Source organism: Oncorhynchus mykiss, chromosome 12 (genome assembly GCF_013265735.2).
Source record: "Oncorhynchus mykiss isolate Arlee chromosome 12, USDA_OmykA_1.1, whole genome shotgun sequence".
Classification (NCBI taxonomy): Eukaryota; Metazoa; Chordata; class Actinopteri; order Salmoniformes; family Salmonidae; genus Oncorhynchus; species Oncorhynchus mykiss.
The window spans coordinates 96102842-96124334 of record NC_048576.1 but is presented as its reverse complement, the minus strand read 5'-3'; the positions used below and the strand labels follow the sequence as shown (position 1 = coordinate 96124334).

Below are 21493 nucleotides of genomic sequence, written 5' to 3'. Positions count from 1 at the left end.
CTTGGTTGTCATCACTTCAAAGGTTGGTGTAAAGTACTTTTTGATCTTAGGCTGTGGGTGTGTCATAGACCATCCACGCCTCTCTCAACTTGGAGTAGCATTTCTGGAAAGTCAGCTCCTCAGCACAGGTGTGCATGGCCAGGTATGTGTTCAGCAGCAGGTGGGGGAAGCAGGAGGTGAAGTAGGACATAAAGCCTTTTGGGAACGTCTGATGGAGATCAGGAATTTCATCGTAATGGTTACTCTATGGGAAACAGCATACAGTTTATCAAATGTCACTTGCACACATTTAGTGAGGCTATCAATACTGAACAAAAATACAAACACAACATGTAAAGTGTTGGTCCCATGTTTCATGAGCTGAAATAAAAGACCCCTGAAATCATCCATACAAAAAAAAAAAAAGCTTATTTCTCTCAAATCTTGTGCAGAAATTTGTTTACATCCCTGTTAGTGAGCATTTCTCCTTGCCAAGATAATCCATCCACCTAACTGATGTGGTATATCAAGAAGCTGATGAAACAGCATGATCATTACACAGGTGCACTTTGTGCTGGGGACAATAAAAGGCCACACTAAAATGTGCAGTTTTGTCACACAACACAGTGCCACAGATGTCTCAAGTTTTGAGGAAGCGTGGTATTGACATGCTGACTGCTGGAATGTCCACCAGAGCTGTCGCCAGATAATTTAATGTTCATTTCTCTGCCATAAACTGTCTCAAAAGTCATTTTAGGGAATTTGACAGTATGTCCAACCGGCCTCCCAACTGCAGTCCACATGTAACCTCGCCAGCCCAGGACCTCCACATCCGGCTTTTTCACCTGTGGGATTGTCTGAGATCAGCCACCCAGACAGCTAATGAAACTAAGGAGTATTTCTGTCTGTAATAACATCCTCTTGTGGGGAAAAACTAATTCTCTCTCATTGGCTGAGCCTGGCTCCCCAGTGGTTGGGCCTTTCTCCCAAGTGGGTGGGCCTATTTACTCCCAGGCCCACCCGTGGCTGCGCCCCTGCCCAGTCATGTGAAATCCACAGATTAGGGCCAAATTCATTTATTTAAATTGACTGATTTGCTTATATGAATTGTAACTCAGTTAAATCATTGACATTTTTGCATGTTGTGTTTATATTTTTGTTCAGTATATTAAAAAGGAGGCTGAAGTCACAAATAAATATGTCTATATGTTATATATTTGATGAATTCTGATAACAATCTTAATTTTTTTCAATAATTAAATAAGTATTAATGTTACACAATTAACTACTAATACCAATATAGTATTTCATTCGAGTGGCAGCACCTTAGGGCAGCAGTATCTATGTACAACACTGGTCACTTTAATGCTTACATACTGTTTTACCGACTTCATATATATATATACTGTATTCTAGTCAAGGCTCATCCTATATAACTACTGCTGTACACACCTTTTCTATTCATATACTGTCCATACTGTCTGTACACACCATTATATACACAGTGTACAAAACATTATGAACACCTTCCTAATATTGAGTTGCAGTGTGTCTTGTTTGCAATGAAACTGTCCCTGTTTGTAAATAATTAAATCTGGGACCTCATTAGGAATCTGAGCATGGTACTTTCAAAAGTTAGGCCTACCATTCCATCCCAGGCCTACAGACGCAGGAATAATATGCTTTAACTGCTGGCTGATCTTCTTCCTTAACCCAATGAGAGAAGGTCACAAGTGCTTCCCTAAAAGCTGTCTGGGTTTAGAAATGTTCTATTGTTCAGAAAGCGAATAGGTTAATCAATTGACAGTGACAGAACTAGATTACATCCCAAGTAAAGTACATTTTGTGTCTCCTCGGCTATAGAAGGTTGTAGCTCTGCCTCAATGTCAAAGAAACAAAACAATGATACAGTGCCTGTGAAAGTATTCACGCACTTGGTGATTTTACTATTTTGTTGCAGTACAACCTGTCATTTAAATGTATTTTTATTTGGATTTCATGCAATGGACATAAATAAAATAGTCAAAAAATTGAAAAGTGGTGCGTGCATATGTGTTCACCCCCTTTGCTATGAAGCCCCTAAATAAGATCTGGTGCAACCAGTTACCTTCATAATTAGCTAAATAGAGTTCACGTGCACTCTAAGTGTCACATGATCTGTCACATGATCTCAGTATTTATACACACACCTGTTCTGAAAGTTCCTGGATTCTAAAACACCACTAAGCAAGTGACCAAGGAGCTCTCCAAACAGGTCAAGGACAAAGTTGTGGAGAAGTACAGATCAGGGTTGTGTTATATAAAAATATCAGAAACGTTGAACATCCCACGGAGCACCATTAAATACATTTTTTACAAATGGAAAGAATATGGCACCACAACAAACCTGCAAAGAGAAGGCCACCCACCAAAACTCACAGACCAGGCAAGGAGGCCATTAATCAAAGAGGCAGCAAAGAGACCAAAGATAACCCTGAAGGAGCTGCAAAGCTCCACAGAGGAGATTGGAGTATCTGTCCGTAGGACCACTTTAAGCCGTACACTCCACAGAGCTGGGCTTTACGGAAGAGTGGACAGAAAAAAGCAAATTGAAACGTTTACATCGTAACACTAGATGTTTTAACATTAAAGTTAAGAAACTGCTTGTCTAAACCTTGATTCAGTGTAATTTTGATTATGCCTGCTCTGCTTGGTATAGTGGGCTATCAAAAAATCTGTTATCAGTTACGTATATGCTGAATGTCCCCCCTAGGATCCATATGTGGGTACAGGAGTTCCGGGAGGTGGGCTTGTTGACTGTGTTGACTGTCAACAAGCCTGTGACTGTGTCTATAACCAACACAGTCACAATACCAGAGCTAGTGTCATGTCTTGTAAAATCTTCGAGGAGCAAGTTTTTCCATACAGGCATTTGTCTATGGAAGCCAAGCCTTCTCTTGGAGATCAAGAAAATAAAAAGTAAAAATAGCTTTAAAAAGCAGGCAAAGGTTTCCATTTGGACAAGGTTGTCTAAGAAAGGGAAACCACACCACTGCCCCTTGTGCCCCCTACAGCTGGTCAGGTGTTTTTATTTGAAGGATCAGTATGATGCGCAATTAATATATTATTAAAGTGACTATGCATAGATGACAACAGAGAGTAGCACTGGTGTAAAGAGGGGGGGGGGGGTGCAAATATTCTGGGTAGCCACTTGACTAGATGTTCAGGAGTCTTATGGCTTGGGCCTAGACTTGGCGCTCCGGTACCGCTTGCCGTGCGGTAGCAGAGAGAACAATCTATGACTAGGGTGGCTGGAGTCTTTGACAATTTTTAGGGCCTTCCTCTGACACCGCCTGGTATAGAGGTCAAATTTAATGATGGTGTTGGAGTCGTGCCTGGCCGTGTAGTCATGAGTGAACAGGGAGTACAGGAGGGGACTGAGCACGCACCCCTGAGAGGGCCCCTGTTCACTCATCAGTGTGTTGTTACCTACCCTTACCACCTTTTATTTTTATTTATTTGACCTTTATTTAACTAGGCAAGTCAGTTAAGAACAAATTCTTATTTTCAATGACGGCCTAGGAACAGTGGGTTCTGCCTGTTCAGGGGCAGAACGACAGAACGGCACCTTGTCAGCTCGGGGATTTGAACTTGCAACCTTTCGGTTACTAGTCCAACACTCGGCTACCCTGCCGCCCCACCTAGGGGCGGCCCGTCAGGAAGTCCAGCATCCAGTTGCAGAGGGAGATGTTTACTCCCAGGGTCCTTAGCTTATTGATAAGCTTTGAGGGCACTTTGGTGTTGAACACTGAGCTGTAGTCAATGAATAGCATTCTCAAGTGAAATCGTCTGGGTCCACATTGTGCATTTTGTTATATATGTCTGTTGCCAAAAATAAATTAAATTCAATTCAATGAGCTGCCCTTTTACGATTGATTGTGTCGCTGCTTCAGGTTTCAGCACCACAATGTAAGTTACTAGAATCTGTCTTATTGTGATGTCAATAAGTCTGATAAATAGACCTACATCATGGGCAACAAACATACTGTTTTGAACAAAAATAAATTATAGTATTAGCAAGCTATCAAAGTTGACCTGGAGTCCTCCTTCTCATATTCACTTTCTCCTTCTCAAACTGAACAGAACATAGGCTAGGCCTAATCAACAAATATTCGGAAAAAGCTTTTGACAGGTTTTTGATCAGTAAGAGCAGAGCAGGCCAGGGCTCAGGGTTGGAATGTCCATTGCAGTGTGTAATACAGCCTAGTTGTATTTACACCATCTCAGCAGCTATCATAGAAATATAACTTTGCTCTGTGCTTCTCCAAGCATGCACTTTGTAGCCGATGGTCTCAATAAAATGTCCACAGCCTTCACTAAATAGCCTATAGGCACACTTGATATTGCACGCCCTGTGGAGAATCAGAGATTTTTTATTTTATTTATTTTATTTTACCTTTATTTAACCAGGTAGGCAAGTTGAGAACAAGTTCTCATTTACAATTGCGACCTGGCCAAGATAAAGCAAAGCAGTTCGACAGATACAACAACACAGAGTTACACATGGAGTAAAACAAACATACAGTCAATAATAAAGTATAAACAAGTCTATATACAATGTGAGCAAATGAGGTGAGAAGGGAGGTAAAGGCAAAAAAAAGGCCTTGGTGGCAAGGTAAATACAATATAGCAAGTAAAACACTGGAATGGTAGTTTTGCAATGGAAGAATGTGCAAAGTAGAAATAAAAATAATGGGGTGCAAAGGAGCAAAATAAATAAATAAATTAAATACAGTTGGGAAAGAGGTAGTTGATAGGGCTAAATTATATGTGGGCTATGTACAGGTGCAGTAATCTGTGAGCTGCTCTGACAGTTGGTGCTTAAAGCTAGTGAGGGAGATAAGTGTTTCCAGTTTCAGAGATTTTTGTAGTTCGTTCCAGTCATTGGCAGCAGAGAACTGGAAAGAGAGGTGGCCAAAGAAAGAATTGGTTTTGGGGGTGACTAGAGAGATATACCTGCTGGAGCGTGTGCTACAGGTGGGAGATGCTATGGTGACCAGCGAGCTGAGATAAGGGGGGACTTTACCTAGCAGGGTCTTGTAGATGACATGGAGCCAGTGGGTTTGGCGACGAGTATGAAGCGAGGGCCAGCCAACGAGAGCGTACAGGTCGCAATGGTGGGTAGTGTATGGGGCTTTGGTGACAAAACGGATTGCACTGTGATAGACTGCATCCAGTTTGTTGAGTAGGGTATTGGAGGCTATTTTGTAAATTACGTCGCCAAAGTCGAGGATTGGTAGGATGGTCAGTTTTACAAGGGTATGTTTGGCAGCATGAGTGAAGGATGCTTTGTTGCGAAATAGGAAGCCAATTCTAGATTTAACTTTGGATTGGAGATGTTTGATATGGGTCTGGAAGGAGAGTTTACAGTCTAACCAGACACCTAAGTATTTGTAGTTGTCCACGTATTCTAAGTCAGAGCCGTCCAGAGTAGTGATGTTGGACAGGTGGGTAGGTGCAGGTAGTGATCGGTTGAAGAGCATGCATTTAGTTTTACTTGTATTTAAGAGCAGTTGGAGGCCACGGAAGGAGAGTTGTATGGCATTGAAGCTTGCCTGGAGGGTTGTTAACACAGTGTCCAAAGAAGGGCCGGAAGTATACAGAATGGTGTCGTCTGCGTAGAGGTGGATCAGAGACTCACCAGCAGCAAGAGCGACCTCATTGATGTATACAGAGAAGAGAGTCGGTCCAAGAATTGAACCCTGTGGCACCCCCATAGAGACTGCCAGAGGTCCGGACAACAGACCCTCAGATTTGACACACTGAACTCTATCAGAGAAGTAGTTGGTGAACCAGGCGAGGCAATCATTTGAGAAACCAAGGCTGTTGAGTCTGCCGATGAGGATGTGGTGATTGACAGAGTCGAAAGCCTTGGCCAGATCAATGAATACGGCTGCACAGTAATGTTTCTTATCGATGGCGGTTAAGATATCGTTTAGGACCTTGAGCGTGGCTGAGGTGCACCCATGACCAGCTCTGAAACCAGATTGCATAGCAGAGAAGGTATGGTGAGATTCAAAATGGTCGGTAATCTGTTTGTTGACTTGGCTTTCGAAGACCTTAGAAAGGCATGGTAGGATAGATATAGGTCTGTAGCAGTTTGGGTCAAGAGTGTCCCCCCCTTTGAAGAGGGGGATGACCGCAGCTGCTTTCCAATCTTTGGGAATCTCAGACGACACGAAAGAGAGGTTGAACAGGCTAGTAATAGGGGTGGCAACAATTTCGGCAGATAATTTTAGAAAGAAAGGGTCCAGATTGTCTAGCCCGGCTGATTTGTAGGGGTCCAGATTTTGCAGCTCTTTCAGAACATCAGCTGAATGGATTTGGGAGAAGGAGAAATGGGGAAGGCTTGGGCGAGTTGCTGTTGGGGATGGGGGCGACATCGGGCACACAGCGATATAAATAGCCTGATAAAAAATTAATTCTAAAAAAATGAGAAATATTGACATTTCATCAATTACAAATGACAAGACTCTCCCCTGAACTAGAGTTATAAAATAATAAACCCTTCCCTGAGGGTTAAAAATTGAAAAAGCATGACCCTCCTCCAGTTTCCTCCAGGTAACCATTATGTAAATGTATATCCTTAAGCATTTCACTGCACCTGCAATAACATCTGCAAAATGTGTACGAGACCAGTAACATTTTATAATATACAATTACTAGAATAATATAACACATACAGTATATCAATAGATATGATGTAATTCATTACCAATGGACAGAACACTTACCTTGTTTCTTATGGCCCATAAAAGACTTACAACAGACTCCTCTTTATATGCTCCTTTGCGTTTTTCTAGATCTGCAGAGGGAGGAGCGACAGCCAGTAAGCAAACAATGATAACTACATCTACAGTATAGCAAGAATTGATCCAGAAGTATGTCGTCACGAGAGGCCATCATTTTGTGATTCCACCAAGAAAGGAGATGTTGCTGTAGCCTGGTCCAGATCTGTTTTAGCCAACACCTCTGACAATCATTGTCGTGCCAGTCATGGTGCTCTTGAGTTGGACCAGGCTAAAGTGGCTGTGATGTACAGTACTTCAATTATATTAAGGACTTACAGTCTGTTGGTGTTCAAATACTGGTCCTCAGACACCACCTTTCAGGAAGATCCTCAGTGATGTGTTCCATCCAGTTCCTCTTGACCACTGTTTCTGCCTCTGACTCCAGCTGATTGATGATGGCATCATACAACTCCTTCAGACTATGCAACAATCCAGTCACTCACATCCTACAGGGGAAAACATGGCTTAATTCCTCAAAGATCTCCTTTATTACCTTATTGCTGTATATAGCTAAGGGAGCCCACAATTTCAGATGGCCAGAAAATAACAAAATAAAAGATTTAGCAAGCATGATATGCATAATGCTCTAATTAATGACTCAAGGCCAAACAGACTCCAGAAAGAGATTCCAGTCATCGAGAAAGAGGGCTACAGGATTGCCTCTTGTAGTTCTATTTACTGTATCCCCATTGTAGTTATTTTTGGTAAGATTTATTCAGGGAATAAAATGACTTGATTTTCTATTGTAACTAAAGGTGACCAATTATACTTGATCGTGACCTGGAAGAACATCAGTTGTTTCTCCAGGCTCCAGAATGGGTGTTTGAGCACGCTCTCAGTAGAAGGCCTCCACTTGGGCTCTTATAATCAGCATCTATTCTATCAGGTGTTTGGCCAAGTTCTCTGGGATAGTGTGAGAAACACGCTGTGGTAGGATTTTAACAGTGAGGCAACAACAATACAGAACTGATTTTTCCTGCTCAGAGTGAGGCTTTTATTTGCAAAGTGAGGATAAAGAGCCGGCAAACTGTACAATTATTTACACAATCAAATAAATAGACCTTACCCTGTCTGTCTCTAAAACCATGAGAATACAGGGTTCTTATACCCCTACCCATAATGCATTTAACCAATAAAAACAAGGCATTTCACACACTCAATCAACATTCAAAAGACATGAATTACAATAGAAATGTCTTCAGATCATAAACATACTTGAACATACAGTATACATGCACACATATCAATAAAGGGGCTTCCCCTGCTTTAAGCATCAATACAACCTGGGATATAAACATGTACATCCCTCGGGATAGGCTACTACCACATTACCCGTCCCATTCAATAACTATGCAGTCGAACGCACCACTGCTTGCCCATCAATTCTCAGACCAGGAAATGAACAGAACCCTCTTCAATAAACAAATAATACAAGATAATCATACTCATTTCGGACTACCTTCACATTTTAAAGCTGCAATATGTCACTTTTTAGGCGACCTGACCAAATTCACATAGAAATGTGAGTTATCTGTCATTCCCATTGACAGCAAGTCTAACAAGCTGTAGATGTTCTATGTGCACTATTTATATGCTTCCCGTTCTTTAGTTTCATTTTTACTCCTTTTACTTTCAGTTTTGTACACTAGCTTCAAACACCTTGTAACGGCGTTCTTCGTTTGTTGAGAGAGAGGACCGAAATGCAGCGTGGTGATTACTCATGTTCTTTAATCAATAATTGACGATACATGAAATAACTAAACGAATACGAAAACAACAAACGGAACGTGAAACCTAATACAGCCTATCTGGTGAACACTACACAAAGACAGGAACAATCACCCACAAACACACAGTGAAACCCAGGCTACCTAAATATGGTTCCCAATCAGAGACAATGACGAACACCTGCCTCTGATTGAGAACCATATCAGGCCGAACATAGAACTAGACCAAAACATAGAAAAACAAACATAGACTACCCACCCAACTCACGCCCTGACCATACTAAATAAATACAAAAACAACGGAAATAGAGGTCAGAACGTGACAGTACCCCCCCCCAAAGGTGCGGACTCCGGCCGCAAAACCTTGACCTATAGGGGAGGGTCTGGGTGGGCGTCTGTCCACGGTGGCGGCTCTGGCGCGGGACGCGGACCCCACTTCGCCATTGTCCTAGTCCGCCTTATTGTCCGCCTCCGTGGCTTACTCACCCTGCCCACCCCTCTCAATGACCCCACTGGACAGAGGGGCTGCTTGGGACAGAGGGGCAGCTGCTCGGGATAGAGGGGCAGCTGCTCGGGACAGAGGGGCAGCTGCCCGGGACAGAGGGGCAGCTGCTCGGGACAGAGGGGCAGCTGCTCGGGACAGAGGGGCAGCTGCTCGGGACAGAGGGGCAGCTGCTCGGGGCAGAGGGGCTCCGGCAGAGGCGCCGGACAGGCGGGAGGCTCCGGCAGCGGCGCCGGACAGGCGGGAGGCTCCGGCAGCGGCGCCGGACAGGCGGGAGGCTCCGGCAGCGGCGCCGGACAGGCGGGAGGCTCCGGCAGAGGCGCCGGACAGGCGGGAGGCTCCGGCAGAGGCGCCGGACAGGCGGGAGGCTCCGGCAGAGGCGCCGGACAGGCGGGAGGCTCCGGCAGCGGCGCCGGACAGGCGGGAGGCTCCGGCAGCGGCGCCGGACAGGCGGGAGGCTCCGGCAGCGGCGCCGGACAGGCGGGAGGCTCCGGCAGCGGCGCCGGACAGGCGGGAGGCTCCGGCAGCGGCGCCGGACAGGCGGGAGGCTCCGGCAGAGGCGCCGGACAGGCGGGAGGCTCCGGCAGCGGCGCCGGACAGGCGGGAGGCTCCGGCAGAGGCGCCGGACAGGCGGGAGGCTCCGGCAGAGGCGCCGGACAGGCGGGAGGCTCCGGCAGAGGCGCCGGACAGGCGGGAGGCTCCGGCAGAGGCGCCGGACAAGAGGAAGGCTCTGGACGGATGGGCCGGAGAGACAGCCTGGTACGGGGAGCTGCCACCGGAGGGCTGGGGTGTGGAGGTGGTGACGGATAGACCGGGCCGTGCAGGCGCACTGGAGCTCTTGAGCACCGAGCCTGCCCAACCTTACCCGGTTGAATGGTCCCGGTCGCCCTGCCAGTGCGGCGAGGTGGAATAGCCCGCACTGGGCTATGCAGGCGAACCGGGGACACCGTGCGCAAGGCTGGTGCCATGTAAGCCGGCCCAAGGAGACGCACTGGAGACCAGATGCGTAGAGCCGGCTTCATGGCACTTGGCTCGATGCCCACTCTAGCCCGGCCGATACGCGGAGCTGGAATGTACCGCACCGGGCTGTGCACCCGCACTGGGGACACCGTGCGCTCCACAGCATAACACGGTGCCTGCCCGTTCTCTCTAGCCCCCCGGTAACCACAGGGAGTTTGCGCAGGTCTCCTACCTGGCGTAGCCATACTCCCTGTTAGCCCCCCCCCAAGAAATTTTTGGGGCTGACTCCCGGGCTTCCATCCACGACGCCGCGCTGCCTCCTCATACCAGCGCCTCTCCGCTTTCGCCGCCTCCCGTTCTTCCTTGGGGCGGCGATATTCTCCTGGCTGAGCCCAAGGTCCTTTACCGTCTAATTCGTCCTCCCAACTAGTATACTCCATGCCATTGCTGTCCATAACGTCCTCCCTTCGCTGCTGCCTGTTAACACGCTGCTCGGTCCGGGTGTGGTGGGTGATTCTGTAACGGCGTTCTTCGTTTGTTGAGAGAGAGGACCGAAATGCAGCGTGGTGATTACTCATGTTCTTTAATCAATAATTGACGATACATGAAATAACTAAACGAATACGAAAACAACAAACGGAACGTGAAACCTAATACAGCCTATCTGGTGAACACTACACAAAGACAGGAACAATCACCCACAAACACACAGTGAAACCCAGGCTACCTAAATATGGTTCCCAATCAGAGACAATGACGAACACCTGCCTCTGATTGAGAACCATATCAGGCCGAACATAGAACTAGACCAAAACATAGAAAAACAAACATAGACTACCCACCCAACTCACGCCCTGACCATACTAAATAAATACAAAAACAACGGAAATAGAGGTCAGAACGTGACACACCTGGAAATACAATATTCTTACTATTGAAGAGATATTTCACCACAGTTTAGATGGTGCAATGATTCTCTACACTATACAGTATATTACTTGTTTTGTCACAAACTGAAATTAGGCAAACTATTGCAATTTAAGAAACCAGGAATGGCAGAGTGATTTCTACATATTGCACCTTTAACGAACTCATCAACATTCTTTTTGAAGGACTATCATCAATCCAGATGCCTAGATATGTATTAGTTATCAATGAGGGCACCATCCAATGTACGTATACATAAATCATCAGATACATTTTTTAGGTGATTTGGAATATAATGTATACTTGGTTTTACCTTGCATTAATTAAGTAACAATTTCAGTTAATAAAGGCTTTCGTCAAGACAATAAAGGCAGATTAAAGCTCTGACAGAACCTGGTCAGCCATCGGTGAAATAGCATACACAACAGTGTCATCTGCATACAAGTGAAAGTGATTGCTTCTTCTTCAGACAAACCACTATTGTTCATGTAAAAAGAACCGTGACATTACAGTGTACTGGCATAGATTGGAGGTTTGCTGGTGTGGGATGGAGTACTTCTCAGCGGAGCGCCTGACTTCACACTATGGTCACATTTTTTTAGTTGTTGGCTTGGTTGTCGTCACGTCAGGCTCTGGGTGTGTTCTCTTCTGCCGTCTAAGTTTCGTGTTGGACTTGAGGTAGTAATGTTGTAAAGTCAGCTCCTCAGCAAAGGAACGCACGGCGAGGAAGGTGTGCAGCAGCAGGTGGGGGAAGCGGGAGGTGAAGTAGGAGACAAAGTCATCAGGGATGGAGCCCAGAGTCTCCTGGACCTCCTTAGGAGAATCGTGGTAATGGTGTTTCTATGAGAAACAACATGTTGCTTATAAAATGTCATTTACACACATTTAGTTTCTTGTGTCAGATAACAGGTTTAACAGGTTTATGGGGGTAGTAGGTGGCATGTTTTTGACTAATTAAATAATGTTTTGCTATTAATAATATAATGTTATGTTATTATTATGCTTCATTTGTGTATTTAAATTTTTTTAATTTGACCCCTTTTTCTCCCCAATTTCGTGGTGTCCAATTGTTTTAGTAGCTACTATCTTGTCTCATCGCTACAACTCCCGTACAGGCTCGGGAGAGACGAAGGTTGAAAGTCATGCGTCCTCCGATACACAACCCACTGCTTCTTAACACAGGGCACAGCCAGCCGCACCAATGTGTCTTAGGAAACACTGTGCACCTGGCAACCTTGGTTAGCGCGCACTGCACCCGGCCCGCCACAGGAGTCGCTGGTACACGATGAGACAAGGACATCCTTACCGACCAAGCCCTCCCTAACCCGGACGACGCTAGGCCAATTGTGCGTCGCCCCATGGACCTCCCGGTCGCGGCCGGTTACGACAGAGCCTGGGCGCGAACGCAGAGTCTCTGATGGCACATCTGGCGCTGCAGATGGGGGCGACGCCCTTAACCACTGCGCCACCCAGGAGGTCAATCATTTGTGTATGGTAATTGTATTTGGACAGAACACACCTTGTTTCTTATGGCACGTAGAAGACTTTTAACAGAGCCCTCTTCATATGCTCCTTTACGTAATTCTAGATCTGCAGAAGGAGGAAACACAGCCAGTAAACAAACAACAATTCTATTAAGATACAGAATTATGATATCAAGAAAGTTTGTCATTAGTGTAATATAACACAACAACAAAACAGAGATGTTGCTGGTGTCTGGTCCAGCAATAAACTCATCCTGCAAATGTAGTCATGTCATTCATGACACCTATGATCTGGATGTTAGTGTTACTAGAAATATACTGTAATAGAAAATGGCTTTACAGGCTGCAAAGTGTTGCTGTTCAAACGCTGATCTCAGACCAGTCACTAACCTTTCCGCAGAACTGCTGTGATGTGTTCCATCCAGTTATTCCTCACCACTTCCTGTCCCCCTGACTCTAGCTGCTGTATGATTGGACCATCCAATGTCTCATTTACAATTCTGTCACTCACGTCCTACAGGGGAAGACAGTACTTTAATTAATCCAACATCTCGTTTACCACCCTCTTGCTGTATGCTCAATGGACTCCACTATTGCTATATATTCTATTGATAGAATACCCAATGTTTCTGTTGTTGCAGTTACATTTTTCCCTACTAGAATTAAAGTATATTGTAATCTAGTTAACTGACATTAGCTATGCATTGATTATACTTAATAGTGACCTGGAAGAACATCAGTTGTTTCTCCAGGCTCCAGAAGAAGGGGTGTTTGAGCACGCTCTCAGCAGAAGGCCTCCTCTGGGGCTCCATGTTCAGCATCTGTTCTATCAGGTCTGTGGCCACGATGTCCTCTGGGAAAGATAAGACCAAACACACACACAGACACAGTAACCATGGGCAGGTTCAAGGCCAAGGCACTTTGTTCATTCAAAAACATGGTGATGAAAGTACCCACACTGGACACACCACATCATATGAAAGTACCCACACTGGGCACACCACGTCATATGAAAGTACCCACACTGGGCACACCACGTCATATGAAAGTACCCACACTGGACACACCACATCATATGAAAGTACCCACACTGGACACACCACGTCATATGAAAGAACCCACACTGGGCACACCACGTCATATGAAAGTACCCACACTGGACACACCACGTCATATGAAAGTACCCACACTGGGCACACCACGTCATATGAAAGTACCCACACTGGACACACCACGTCATATGAAAGTACCCACACTGGGCACACCACGTCATATGAAAGTACCCACACTGGACACACCACGTCATATGAAAGTACCCACACTGGGCACACCACGTCATATGAAAGTACCCACACTGGGCACACCACGTCATATGAAAGTACCCACACTGGGCACACCACGTCATATGAAAGTACCCACACTGGACACACCACGTCATATGAAAGTACCCACACTGGACACACCACGTCATATGAAAGTACCCACACTGGGCACACCACGTCATATGAAAGTACCCACACTGGACACACCACGTCATATGAAAGTACCCACACTGGGCACACCACGTCATATGAAAGTACCCACACTGGGCACACCACGTCATATGAAAGTACCCACACTGGGCACACCACGTCATATGAAAGTACCCACACTGGACACACCACGTCATATGAAAGTACCCACACTGGGCACACCACGTCATATGAAAGTACCCACACTGGACACACCACGTCATATGAAAGTACTCACACTGGGCACACCACGTCATATGAAAGTACCCACACTGGGCACACCACGTCATATGAAAGTACCCACACTGGACACACCACGTCATATGAAAGTACCCACACTGGACACACCACGTCATATGAAAGTACCCACACTGGACACATCACGTCATAAGAAAGTACCCACACTGGACACACCACATCATATGAAAGTACCCACACTGGGCACACCACGTCATATGAAAGTACCCACACTGGACACACCACGTCATATGAAAGTACCCACACTGGACACACCACGTCATATGAAAGTACCCACACTGGGCACACCACGTCATATGAAAGTACCCACACTGGACACACCACGTCATATGAAAGTACCCACACTGGACACACCACGTCATATGAAAGTACCCACACTGGACACACCACGTCATATGAAAGTACCCACACTGGGCACACCACGTCATATGAAAGTACCCACACTGGACACACCACGTCATATGAAAGTACCCACACTGGACACACCACGTCATATGAAAGTACCCACACTGGACACACCACGTCATATGAAAGTACCCACACTGGACACACCACGTCATATGAAAGTACCCACATTGGACACACCACATCATACGAAAGTACCCACACTGGACACACCACGTCATATGAAAGTGGACAACTGGGTAATATTTGGTGGAGATTTTGATCAATGAGAATATAACCTACAGTATATTTACCCACTAAAAAGACAGCCAACAGTTGTTGAAAGTTTGTTGTTATCACTATGCTTTAGACCATCTACTGTCAAAGCGCAACCAAATTACAATGGGAAAATAATGTCAATTGTTGGTTTGTTGTTACCTAAATGTGTTATCACTGCACTTTCAAACATTTAAAACAAAGTTAAAATGGGAGTGTCAGATATTGTGTTTATTTATACAACTACTTAATGTGTTATTACTGTGCTTTATCTAATAGCACAATCAAATGAACTGGATTCAGTTGATTACATTAAAAGTAAATGGTGCAAGTGATTAATGCCATTTCGAAATTCTGCGCAGATTACATAGGAAGATATTTATTACAGTTACATCAAAATGTGGCCACAGATGTGTTACTAATTTTAAGGTTGAATAAATACTGTTACAATAGTGTATAAGATAACTTTAGGCTAAGGCTATATTACAAAAGTAATTTTGAATTGTGTTTGGTTTACAACGCAACCAAATATCAACATTTGAAGAGTTTCATTCTAAAACACTATTTATCCATTTTCAGAAAGTTTGGTAAATCAGCTTTAATTGTTTAAAGAAATTCTGAAAGAGATTGGTGTGTTTTTTTTCTCACAATCTAACCATGGCATGGGGTTGTTCAATGACAGACGTGTTTGTTTAAAATCTATAACTTGATGGTTTCACAGTTCTATATATCTCTCACTCAAAGATAAATCATTTGTACTGCTAGGTTTTACACATGCAAATGTAACAAATTACTAATTGTTTACTAAAGAAATGTACAAATGATACTTTGTGACATCAATATTAAAACTTTTTTGTATTATTCAATACAGTAATATCTGTATGTCAACCATTTACATGAACATTTTAGACATTTAGAAGATGCTCTTATCCAGAGTGACTTACTTAGTGCATTCATCTTAAAATAACTAGGTGAAACAACCACAAATCACAGTCAAATATCCATTTCAGCTAAATAATGGACATATATAGTTTAGCAAAAAAACAACATTTTCATACACATCATACAAATCTATGAATAAAAACAGTAACATTTGACACACACATGAAGGTACCCATAAGCAATCATTTGTGAAGAAAAAACACAAATGTGAAAAATTGGTAGTTGTAGCGTTTTGGAAATAAGCTCTTCATTTGAAGGAGATTATCTTCTGTTTAGATAGTTCTATCTGTGCCACTGACTTAGTCTGGCTTAGACTGGCTTTAATTCCAGTTTGTCTACAAATTAATCATTTAGATGTTGGATGAGCGTCTCCAAAAACCTAAGTTACAGAAATAGGACCAAATCAAATCAGATCAACCTTTAAATGCACTTTAAAGGTGCACTATGCAGAAATCGCTCTGTCATTTCCTGGTTGTTAAAACTCAAATAGTCTGCCTACTTTCAATTTATGTTACAAAATAAGCTAGTATAGTGTAGAGCAGGGGTATTCAACTCTTTCCCTACGAAGTCCGGAGCCCGCTGGTTCTCTGTTCTACCTGATAATTAATGGCACCCACCTGGTGTCTTAGGTCTAATCAGAACTTGATTATGTGTCATTATATGTATTGTCTATTTTTAGTTGAATCCTGGGCTAAATATAAACAATAGCTGTTGATGACTTGGTGTATAGGCCTAAATAGCATCATGGATGATATATGATTGATAAAGTATGTTTACCTTTAATTTGCTCTGTTAAACCTACACTTTGGAATTACTTCGATAGCAACAGTGAATCTATTTAGGTTTTAAGTGGAGATCTCTCAGCAATCCTTCTCATGATAGCACATTGGTAACTGACTATAAAGCAGGACTGGGCTTGGTCAAAGCCCTGGATCAAAGGGATGGCTGTAGATAGATCTATTCCCCAGTAGGAGGTGCTGCCCAGCCTATAGTTATTTACTGATAGTGTATATAAAGTTGAAGATCTGACTAGGGTTGCAAAGCTATCAGTCCTTTTCCAAAGTTACTGGAATTTTCAGTACTTTTGGTAATTAACAAAAAATCTATGTCAATCTATGTAACTTCGGTAATTTATACTTTAACAACTTTTTTGAAAAATATATTCATATATTGTATTAATTTGATATTTCTGTGTCCATATTGTCATTGAGTTTCTAGTAGATAGACCATTATTTTTCAAGAGAAAATAGCAAAATTAATGAAAAAAGTATCTTATCAACAATGGCATTATTTTCAATTACCTCTGAAACTCATCCAACTATTCATTATTTTCAATTACCTCTGAAACTCATCCAACTATTCATTATTTTCAATTACCTCTGAAACTCATCCAACTATTCATTATTTTCAATTACCTCTGAAACTCATCCAACTATTCATTATTTTCAATTACCTCTGAAACTCATCCAACTATTCATTATTTTCAATTACCTCTGAAACTCATCCAACTATTCATTATTTTCTCAACTGCCACCAGTTTGATTCCAAAACACTGACAATAAATACATATTCACATACTGTAGCAAAATAAATAAGTGTGTAAAAAATATATAAAGATAAATTAAAGATTCTGGTAGATTCTGGTAGTTTACTAGTAAACTTTGAAAGTTTCCAGTAATATAACCTCCCTTTGCAACCCTGGATCTAACATTGTTTCAATGGAACAAATTCAACATATTTTATATAAGGTTTGTCTCTGTTGAACATTGGTTACCATGATGCATAATCCTGTGGTTGAAATTTCACCCTCAAAACAACAGTTTACGTTTTTGACTTTTTGCAAATTCAATGTATTTTACACATAGATTCTACATCCCAATACGTTGGCAAATTACATTCAAACAATGTTGATTTAACCAGTTTGTGCCCAGTGGGTATTTCATCTGAACCAATGTGATGATTATAATGAAGAAAGACACAGAATTTTAGTTGAGACAAAGATGATGACAAAAGCAATCAATGGCAGTGCTTATTATAACATTTTATCAGGCCTCTGTCAAAGACAACATTACAGATCACTATTCCATAGGGTCAAATTCTGGCTTGGTGTCTACAGATGTAGGATCTTAATTTGAATACTCTTTTGTTGTTGAGAATTTTCCTGCTTGGCAGGAAATGCAAACTTGGAGTGTATTTGTGGTTTAAAAAGTATTCTAAAATGTGTAAATTCCTCTTTGAAATTTCTGAATTGATTTGCCCTAACAAAAAATGTATTAATCCCTAAAAAAATGTTAATTAAGTATAAACTAAATAATAATTCATATTTCCTGTTGCTGCAAGATTATTTTCCTGCTGAAATTATGCTCAGATTATGATCCCACATTTACATGGGCCATTTACAGGAATGAGAACAATACTAGATTTGGTTAATCATAAGTGAGAAGGCACAATGTTTCAGATCATATATTTATCAACAATATGCCATTTAAAAACCCACAACCATCATTAGCACATAGCCTACATTTTCTTTATAGTTAATTTTCAAAGTTAGGCTACATGATGCCACTGCAAAGACATTACTATTTTCCTTTACTTTAAATTAATTAGTACTCTAATGATCATTTCAGAAACAACCTGTCACATCTGCTCCTGCCACACCCCCTAGTGGACATCCGGTGTCTCCTTGACCTACAGCCACTGCTCCAGTACACTCTCTCTCTCTCTCTCTCTCTCTCCCCTCCCTCTCTGTTTGTGTGTGATTGTGTGGTTGGAGACACGTGTGCTGGAGCCAGAGCGGCTCCTTACCAGCTGCAACCCGTTCCATAATCAAGAACTCTACAAATACTCAGTCCTGCCACTTGCACTCTGCCAGATTCTAATCTCTGTTCAGTCAGTCATGCTTCTAGCTATTTGTTATTATTTAAGATCCTGTTGTGCCTGTTTCCTTGCCTGACGCTGTTTCTCCTCTCACTGCAGTTTTGCTGCTCTGACTCTGGTTCCTGTCTCCTGTTCCATATCTCACCACCGTGCTACTCTGTCTGCATTCAACTCACCCTCACTCCCTTGGATTCCCCTCCGGATCTGTTTACCCTGTCCCAACCCAGCTCACTCCAACCTCAGCCTCCACATCTGGTTTCCTACAACTCCTCTGAGCTTCCCTGGATCTGCACTTCATCTCTCCCTGTGTTACAATAAATATCTTGGTTCATTCATCCCTGTTTCCTGGTCTGAGTCTGCTCTTGGGTTCCCCTGTGCTAACACAACCTTTCAGTTGTACCTTACCATGTTTGTCTTTCTGTAATCCGTTAAGGTTGTATTTGCCATCCATGATATTAGCAGTCTGTCGATAGGGTTCTCCAAAGGGATGTTTGCCTCCTGTCAACACATAGTAAAACACACAGCCGGCAGAGAAGATGTCCACAGCACTGGTCTGTAGAGGAAGAGGAGTGTCTTTAATAATAGTTGCTTCAGAACAGTACCACAATCACTACTAGTTCTAATCTACAGGCAACCTTAAAGAATAGTTCACAAATTTGTCAGACTATAGTTAGGTTTCCATCCAATTGGCGACAGATTTGTGTTTTCCTGCCTGTAGTGTGTTCCCACCAACCGGACTTGTTAAGGATAACGATCAGTGCGTCATGACGTAGTTCACACATTTCCTTTTTTGTCATGTACGGAATCAAACTCAAAAATGTTTCCATTGCATTTTCAATTCTACTCATAGTTTTGTCACAAAAACTGTTGAATTCAATAGAAATGTGTCTACTCTGGTCTTGGCACGTGCTCTCTAGCTAGCAGATACAGTCAGGGTAGTCTAGTCGACATGATGAGACTGATGGATAAGAGCCAGAATATTTTTGTCAAATGGAAGTCAAACATCGATCATCATGTCACCAGAATAAGACCCTCGATATTTATTGGAAAGGAGCATCAAGCTCATCACCTTTCACTTTTTGGGAGCAGCAGTGGTTAGAGCGTTGGGCAAGTAACCGAAAGGTTGCTAGATTGAATTCCCGAGCTGACAAGGTAAAAATCGGTCGGCAGTTAACCCACTGTTAACCCACTGTTAACCCACTGTTAACCCACTGTTCCTAGGCCGTCATTGTAAATAACAATAACAATGTGTCTTTACTGACTTGCCTAGTTAAATAAAGGTACAAAATATTTTCAAAATCACCCTCCTGTCAAGTTCATAATTTATTTAACCTGTAGCCTAATAAATGGCTTGGTTTCCGAAGTCGTAGTGGGAGGACCACACAACATATCATCGCGTGACTCCAAGTTTACTTCAGTATGATGGTTATTATATCAATATTTGAGCATGAATAGTTAAAAAAAAAAAAAATTTAAATGAAGCCGTTTTCACTGCCATTTCCCGCATAAATAATTTTACAGACACAAAAAGATCCCACCATGTCGAACGAACAAATTATCTATTGCGTTCATAAAATTGTACAGAAACTTCCTGGTTCCATCATTTTTAATGGTACACTTTACTGGCATAAACATTTTGGATTAAAGGGGTTATTGTCTAATGTCAAGCATGGTCCACATCCCACACCATGGTTGTGTAGATGGTGCCTATCTTTCTTATGTACGTATGTGTAATATACTGTAGCTTGATCTCCACAACAGATGATCAACTTTTTAGGGTGAACTGTTCCTTTGAGCAATGGGACAATCCGGTTTAACTCCTGTAAGGAAATCCCAATTAGCCTATTTCATCACATTTCTTTCAGGATTATCTCTGAATCTGTAATGACTTGAACAGTTCTCTGGTCTAGTGTAAAGATCAGGAGTTACTCACAGGGTTTACTTTCCTGCTGTCATCCAGGACCTCTGGGGCATTCCAGCCCATGGTGCCAAGGGCTCCAGACCTCATGCTGTAGCTTTGTCTGCTGTCCGCTAACTGCTTACTCATCCCAAAGTCTGAGATCTTGACCGTGACTGAGTCAGAATGGTCTTTCAACAGGATGTTGTGGGGCTTCACATCACGGTGGACTGGGGAGAAAAGATCAGGATGAATCAGTCTACTGGAGTTGTGGGAATATCATAGATCTGATCAATGATAATATAAGGAAAAGTCATCAATACTGTAACTTCATTAGGATTGTCTACAGTCTACAGCATTTACTGGGCTCCTGAGACGTGCACGGTCTAAGGCACTGCATCTCAGTGCTATGGGTGTCACTACAGACCCTGGTTAGATGCCAGGCTGTATCACAACCGGCCGTTATTGGGAGACCCATAGGACGGCGCACACTTGGCCCAGCGTCATCCGGGTTAGGGTTTGGCCAAGTGGTTTCTTAACTGGCTTGCCATAGTGATAATTTCTCCTTTGCCAAGATAATCCATCCAACTGACAGGTGTGGCATATCAATAAACTGATTAAACAGCATGATCATTACACAGGTGCACGTTGTGCAGGGGACAATAAAAGGCCACTCTAAAATGTGTAGTTTTCTTACACAAACACAATGCCACAAATGTCTCAACTTTTGAGGGAGTGTCCAGCAACTTCGCACAGCCATTGAAGAGGACTGGTACAACATTCCACGGCCCACAATCCACAGCCTGTGTTGCAGTGCATGAGTCAAATGGTGGTCACACCAGATACTGACTGGTTTTCTGATCCACGCTCCTACCCTTTTTAAGGTATCTTTGACTAACAGATGAGTATGATCTGTAGTCCCAGTCGTAAAATCCATAG

General features: G+C 43.1%; 1 protein-coding gene across 1 annotated transcript; it reads right to left on the bottom strand.

Annotated features, from left to right (window-relative positions):
* Nucleotides 1–7776: 7776 nt before the first annotated feature.
* On the bottom strand, nt 7777–20969 carry LOC110538773 (serine/threonine-protein kinase/endoribonuclease IRE1). Its single transcript, XM_036939358.1, has 7 exons — nt 20591–20969; nt 19063–19210; nt 13135–13262; nt 12800–12923; nt 12445–12515; nt 10910–11765; nt 7777–8468 (listed from the first exon to the last, which is right to left on the bottom strand). Exons 1-6 carry the CDS (start codon nt 20702–20704, stop codon nt 11514–11516), a joined length of 837 nt encoding a protein of 278 aa, XP_036795253.1. The 5' UTR covers nt 20705–20969; the 3' UTR covers nt 7777–8468; nt 10910–11513.
* Between the last annotated feature and the right edge of the window lie 524 nt (nt 20970–21493).